Source organism: Musa acuminata, chromosome BXJ3-6 (assembly GCF_036884655.1).
Source record: "Musa acuminata AAA Group cultivar baxijiao chromosome BXJ3-6, Cavendish_Baxijiao_AAA, whole genome shotgun sequence".
NCBI classification, from domain to species: Eukaryota; Viridiplantae; Streptophyta; class Magnoliopsida; order Zingiberales; family Musaceae; genus Musa; species Musa acuminata.
Window position 1 is genome coordinate 32,566,809 of NC_088354.1, and position 7,933 is coordinate 32,574,741.

The following is a 7,933-nucleotide window of genomic DNA, read 5'->3' on the forward strand; positions in this document are numbered from 1 at the left end:
TGGTCGCACCACATTTCATTTTCAGCAAAGAACATGGAGTCAAAAACATCTGCAAGCAACCATTGCTGGGTCAACTTCCATGCTTTGGATGACATCTTCAAGAACACAGATCATAACAAGTATTTCCAGTGTTCCTTCTCACGAAATATTGGACCCACACCATATCCAATTTAGGCTAGGTATTGAAGTAAACATCACATATGTTGACTGCAAATAATAAATGAGCATCAGTGACATTTGCTGAATTGGAAAACTAGAAACAAATTTGAAAAGAAACAAGAAGAATGTAAAAATAAAAAATAAAAATAAAACAAAACATATGCATGCAAAAGTAATCCAAAGTAACACTTTATATATATATATATATATATATATATATATATATATATATATATATATATATATATATATAGCTTAAATGTATTTCTTTAGATCTAGGGTGCTCTTTAAGTTGTGTACTCAATAATTCCTTAATTTTAGTTTGGTAGGTTGTCAATTGTCACCTTAGACATGTGAATGCCATAGGCTCATACTGATTATAACATAGTTCAAATTGCATTTTAGTTCTTGTATAAGATTAATGAATCCATAATTATGGCATTCTTAGCTTTATCTATATATCTTTTATCTTTTTTACTTTGAAGTTTGTTTATAGTCCCAAAAATCTAGAAAATTCAATTCGTAAGTTTCAAGGAAAAAAAGTTGACCTTTAAACTATTATTAGACCACATGTCTATAGAACCAGCTCAAACTTCATCTCTTGCACATGATGTTTAGATCACTCGATGCTTAATGGGTCTAGGGAGACCAAGTTGGATCCTAGACAAATCTTATCAACTATGGAAAAGTCAACTACATCGTAAGCGAATGGACTTGAGATGATTCATCATGGAACACTAGCACGTGGAACTTATTCATTCAAAGATGAGAATGAAATGGAAACAAATTTAGATGATCTCATCCAACACCTCGTTGGTTTAGTCCACTTAGCCAGCATGCATTTACTAAGATTACATGCAACTAAGGTTGGACCAAGTGCTTGTGAAAGTGTAGGCTTGGACTATCTGGTTTGACTTGCTCCAAGTTGGCCGCCTTCAATTACCACATCCATGTAGAACGTTGTAGCATGCATGGGCTAAGTCAGTCCACTCTTCTTCATGTTGTCATCTGCTGGTTCAACCAGTTCGATCTTAAACCTCCTTTTTAGATAAGCATTAATAGTTTAATATAATTGAGGTTAGAACCCTATCAATTTGGTATTGATCGGCTAAGCAATTGGACCCCACTGGGGAGGACGAATCCCATGCCTTAGGCGAGTGCAGGACTCACGCCCCCGATGCTTCGTGGCAGGCCTGTCTTTTCTGTGGTGGGGTTGTTGACCTACTCTTGGATGCATGTTTGCAGCAAAGCCCCCATCACCGTCGAATTCTCGTCTAACGGTTGTCGTGACTTAGGACGCTTTCGCTATATGGGAGATTAGGTCAAATCCTTAAGTGCAGGGTTGGCGATGGCAGGTGGAGAACAACACGCGATGGCAAAGTGTGGGTAGGCGAAACAGTCACCTGTTGAAAACATCAACTGTTCTTATAGATTTCCAAGTATGAGAACACAGTACGAAAAGTTATCCAGAACTTTGAATAAGCTTCAGCAGCAGCACTGATCAAAAGAGATTGGGAAAGCAACAAAGAAAGAAGAAAAAGAGTCATAATATAGTATTTTTTGTTGCATTAGATTTGTTACTGTTCTTCATCAGCTTTCACTTGGCGTTTGCCTGCCTGCTTACTGCACCAGCTTTGAATGGGTAGGCCATGGAGGTTGCAGCTATACATGACTCGATCCTCAGACTTGTTCAATGAGGTAGGTTTTAGAGCAGGATAAAGAAAAAGTAGAGAGAGAGAGAGAGAGAGAGAGAGGTGCACAGGCAATTACATTGATTTATTACTTCATATAATCTTCCACTATCGTGGGACCAATCGCATGCATCCACCATTAATACCCTAACATGAATATAGAAAACATGTAGTGGAAGCAAGAAACTTCTACACTACCCAACAACCCCCACCTCCCCTCACCCTTTTCCTTCTTCCTTATCCTTTATATAAACACTCCAACCTCCTCTTTCCCCGTTCCACAAGCAGCCCACTGCAACACATCAACAGAAAGCAGAAGCAATTGAGCTCCAACCATGAAGCCAGCCATCATCTCCCTGTGCCTCTTCTTGTCTCTACTGCACTATTCGACAGCCCAGAGCTGTGTCAGCGAGACCTTCTCCGGCAACAGGCTCTACTCCTCCTGCAACTCCCTCCCCTACCTTGGTGCCTCCCTCCACTGGAACTACCACTCTTCCAATGGAACGGTAGACGTCGCCTACCGCGCGCCGGAGTCATCCTCCGGCTGGGTCGCGTGGGCCGTCAATCCCACCGGCAGCGGCATGATCGGAGCCAACGCCTTCCTCGCCTTTCCGGGCTCCAACGGCGCCGTCACGGTGTACACCACCAAGTTCTCTGGCTACAACGTGGAGGCGAGCGACGTGAAGGACGAGAACCTGAGCTTCCCAGTGTACAGCAAGCAGGCGGAGTACGCGAACGGGTACTACACCATCTTCGCCACGCTGGAGCTACCCAACAACAGCACGAAGCTGAACACGGCGTGGCAGGCGTCGACGCAATTGCAGAACGGCGTGCCCAACGGCCACCCGGCCGGCGACAACTTGTTGTCTAAGAACAACCTGGATTTCCTCTCCGGCGAGGCGGGTTCCGCCGGAGGCAATTCGAGGCTGCGCCGCAAGAACGTAAGTTGCACAGCTAATTTGTAGGATCTTTTGAGCAATTCATTTATGATCGTTCTCTGTATCATGTATATTTCATGCACTTGGATCGGGTTGCAGATCCACGGCGTGTTGAATGCAATCGGCTGGGGAATTCTGATGCCCATTGGAGCCATCATGGCGAGGCACGTGAAGGTGTTCAAAGCAGCAGACCCTGCCTGGTTCTATCTCCATGTTGCTTGCCAATGCTCGGCATACATAATTGGGATCTCAGGATGGGGCCTTGGCCTCAAGCTCGGCAGCGAGTCCGTTGGAATCACGTACCACAAGCACAGAGACATCGCAATTGCCCTCTTCTGCCTAGCAACAGTACAGGTGATCAATCCTCTCGTTAAACAGTTACACCGTAGATCTCTTTGCAACTCAAGATCGTTTGGTTGCGCAGGTGTTTGCATTGCTTCTGAGGCCGAACAAGGAGCACAAGTACAGGATATACTGGAATGTGTACCACCACTCGGTTGGATACTGCATCATAATCTTGAGTATTGTGAACATATTCGAAGGATTTGACATCTTGGATCCTGCAAAGAAGTGGAAGCACGCCTACATCGGTGTCATCGCGACGCTCGGCGGCGTCGCACTGGTTCTGGAAGCTGTGACATGGCCTATAGTTCTAAGGCGGAGGTCGAGGAGCTCGGAGAAGTCCCACCATGGTGTTAATGGTGCAAATGGATATGGTGTGAGGCAACACCAGGTAGTGTAGATGATGCTGAGGCTTGTTATGTAGGGCATCACTTGGATATCTGTATTGTAGCCACATATTAATTTATTTGTTGGAACAGAGAGATCGGATGGCCTCTTGTGCTTTTTTCCCTTTTTTTTCCTTTAATTTTCCTCGGTTTAATTTTCTGCTTAACCATTGTGTTATTATAGCGAGAATTTTCCTTGTTTGTGTGTATGTATGGAGAGTTCGACCCGAGCCTAACTCGAATCAAGTCAACCACAGGTCTAACGCGAGCCTAACTAGCTAATGATTTGGACCATCTTGAGCCGCACTCCAAGCACGGGCCCCACTCCCATACCAGTCCATCTTGAGTCACAAACATGGTTGGGCCCACACCCTTTTTAAAGTACATCGAATCTTGAATATGTTATCACCCTTACTTACCACTACACTTTCAAAACTGTAATAATTGATATAAAAATATATAAAATATTTTTAGTGCCCGTAGTGCTCGATGTGATCACAATGATCGACGCATATCTGTGTCCTAATAAAAGAAAACCAAAATGTCAATATCACGATCATGACCAAAGTAGTATATACATGGACTGTGCATCTCTTCAAAACATAAAATCATGAAAGTCTAAAGCAATAAAGAATTTTAATATCTATTTATTTTTAGTTTAAGAAACACTCATATAGACTTTTTTTTTTCTTTTTTCTTTTTTATCTAATCACAAATGTTTTACCTTTACCCCATCTTTAAAACTACAATTGTCATTTTCACTGAAATTTTAGAAGAATCGTGAGCTAGAAATAGCTTATCAAATATTGAACATGGATAGTTTACTTTCAGCTTGTATTCGACAATTTATGGGTCATCATTATTAGAAGATTAATGGTAGTAAGAGAAAGAGCGAATTGCTGCTGTAATATTTTTAATATTTTTAAATTTAATCTAAAAATAATATGTATCAAAAATATGATTAATCACTTATTAAATATAAGTCAAAGTGAATGATGATAAGTAAACAATCATGAATAAAATTCATAAGTAAGAAAAAGAATGTAAACCTATTTACAATGGTATGATATTTACGACCTACACTCACTCTTGATTCATTTTCCTTCGATCATCAGTTTTCACTACTGATTTTATTTCTAATAAATTAAGATAAACAACCCTTTACAATACTTTTTTTTTTAACTTAAGAGAGAATTTTCACACTCACTCTATTACAAGAGACTTCTCATATTCTATAACTTAGTATCATAATTAAACTCAAGAGAGGGGAAGAGTCTCAAATAATGATCAAAGAGAAAGCTATAACACTTTACAAACTCGAAAATAAATGCTCTATCAACCAAGCTTGAGTGAGGTATTTGTTGGCCTCAAAAAGCTATAAAATAGAGCCAAAAATTGAAGTATTCAAAATTTTGAGGTATGAATGATATTATTGATTACATCATATCATCACAACTTTTGACAAGAATTGCAAATCTAGACTCCAATGGTCTTACCATTATAAATTTTCGACGATACTACCATTGTCATAGGCGATACAATTACTATCACCCTAGGCAATACTGTTGTCGAAAAGGTTAACTACCATTTGAGCTTGGCTATATCACTACCTAGGCTTGGTTTAGACCATTAATTTGGTATTCTAACAATCCTAATTCGACCTTGCTTTAAGCCTAATGACTTTCATAATAAGTGAGCTCTATTTTAGCCTAATACCGATCCAAAATAATCTTAATTAAGATCTTAACTTATCAACCATTCATCAGACATATCTTTAAAGGTTTTGACACGTTATCTATTCTTTCAGCATATCGATTGATCTTCTCGCACTTTGTATCATTCGCATATCGTGTGTTCCTCTAGTATGTTGACTTTCCCATAATATCCAATCTCCTGATGTAATATCCGATATTTCTAATATGATGCTCGAACCTATAGCATGAAGTCATATCTTTGGCACGTTGACCAATCTTCTGACTTAATATTCAATTCCGACATGATAACCTCCCGACATAATATTTTACTCTTTAATTTGATATTTGGCTATTTAGTGGCCTATGTCATGATCAAAATATTTCCTGCATTACTTATCTCGAAAGCATATTAGTTCATCAAACTTATCAATTAATTCCATTATCAAAATCTAAAATTCAATAATTTTTTCCTTTTGATAATAAAATAATGTTAGAGACTTAGCAAAATTCCCCCTATATATATATACCATAAGTATACAATTGCATCATGAGTATCAAAATATATCAAGTTGAAATATAACTTTACAAGAATCATGATAATTTAAAACTTAAAAATTATGATATTATAGTATTATGATAGGTTTTAACAAGATTCTACTTGTTTATATACCATAAAAATATGAGATTTAATTTGATGGCGTCGTGAGTCTCAAATTGTATTAAGTAAATATTTTACAAGTATTTTTTATTTGCTCTTTATTACATTTAGTCATATATCTTCTCTCCTCTTGTCATAAGCAAATAAAAGGGAGTATATAAGTGATCCAATTGTATGAAAATAAAAATTAATCTGATATCATGGTATATGAAGGATTTTAATATTAAGTTATCAAAGATAAATTCAAAATATGACGATTATAAATTCATAAAAGTTATAAGTCATGAATATCAAAATTTGAGAGATAAGTCATGAATCACAAGCTATAAGCATCGTAAATTCAAGAGAAACATAAGTCATAATTCATAAGTTATTGAAATCATAAAATAAAAAAGAAAACATAAGTCACAAGCGAACATCGAAAAATCACGAATAAGGTAAGTCATATAATCCAACATAAGTTATAAGCACAAAAGACTTTCATAAGTCACAAGTCTTGAAATCATAAAGTTGAAAGAAACATAAGTTACAAGCCATGAAAATTAAGAAGTCATAAGTAAGGGAAATCATAAAATCCAACATAAGTCATTAACATAAAAAAAAGATTCATAAGTCATAAGTCTTTACATATTTCTCCCCCTTATCATTAGCAAAAGGAGGAGCACACAAATAATTCAAAATTTTGAACTTTTATTTCATTATGTGATAAGTCATTTTCATATGTTTCTAGACATGATATTTACTTTCTAAAATACAATTGCATATAAGATATCAATAAAGCCAAAGTAATCAACTCAAGTAAGACAAACTAATAGGTCATCCAAATATGATATTTACTTTTTAAAGTATTCATGAAATATATCAAAAGACTCAATAGTTATAAGTAAGGTATCAATGAAACCAAAATAGTCAACTCAATAAGACATCAAGGAAACTCAAGACGTGAATTAAATCATTCTCAAGATCCTTTCCCTTTTTGTCATTAGAAACAAGAAAAATATGAAACAAAATATAAAATGATCATCATACTATTTCAACACTATACTCTCACTAAATCATAGACTTTGAGAGACAATTTTTTCATATTATAATTATCATTTATTTCATCATCAAAATATTCTTATGCCACAAAAATAGATATATCAAAAATATGAATTATCCCCTTACAACCATAAATTTCTTAAAATCAAGCATATTAATTTTCAATACAATCATAAGCATAAAATATTCAAATACATTACGGTATGATATATTTGAAAATCCTTAAAATAAAGAAATTATGCTGGGTAAATCCATCAAAAGTAATATTAGCAACTTTTTATACCCAGAAACATTTTCAATGTAGAATATCTTTTAAAATATTTACAAAAATTGATAAAATAATTTGTTCTCATATTTAGTGAAAAATGGATCCTAGAATATTTGTTGTCTTTGTCTATGACAAGTGTATGTCATTTTTTAAATCAAATTATTTATGTTGTATGAACTAATAAATATTTTAATGATGTATTGTTAATTATTTTTGTGAACTTACACTTACATAAATCTCCACACAACATAATTGATTCTTGTATGTAGTATTCTATGTCATAAAGTTGGATGTGTTACTCATACTAATGATTTTTCCTTTATAGTTTTTACCAAAAGTGATATATCATTTATCTTGGCTAATAATATTTGAAACATTATAAGATCTTCAATCATATTATGTCTTGAGTGTCCGTTTTCAAGGTGTTCTCTTATACTTCTAGCTTTGGCTTAGAGTATAAACCTATAAGAAAAAAAAGATTGATATTAATATTCATTTAACTTTGGTTCTTTAAGGTTAGAATTATCTTTATTACCTTTAGGCTTTGGATTTAAATGATTCCTAAGAAATTCAAACAATTTTAGAAGGATTATATCCCTTAAAAGAACATGAGTAAACATAATGATCATATTTTCCTTAAATATTATATATGCATTTAAATGAGGTGTGTGCTATTGAGATATGTGAAGTTGGTCCATTAACAAACTTGGTGATCTTATGAGTGCCATTATTGCTATTATGCATAAAGTAAATTCA

At 35.5% G+C, this 7,933-nt stretch overlaps 1 protein-coding gene across 1 annotated transcript; it reads left to right on the top strand.

Annotated features, from left to right (window-relative positions):
- Window positions 1-2,127: 2,127 nt before the first annotated feature.
- On the top strand, window positions 2,128-3,640 carry LOC135640630 (cytochrome b561 and DOMON domain-containing protein At5g47530-like). The gene is made up of 3 exons (XM_065155291.1): window positions 2,128-2,791; window positions 2,888-3,142; window positions 3,213-3,640. Exons 1-3 carry the CDS (start codon window positions 2,186-2,188, stop codon window positions 3,528-3,530), a joined length of 1,179 nt encoding a protein of 392 aa, XP_065011363.1. The 5' UTR covers window positions 2,128-2,185; the 3' UTR covers window positions 3,531-3,640.
- Window positions 3,641-7,933: the final 4,293 nt, after the last annotated feature.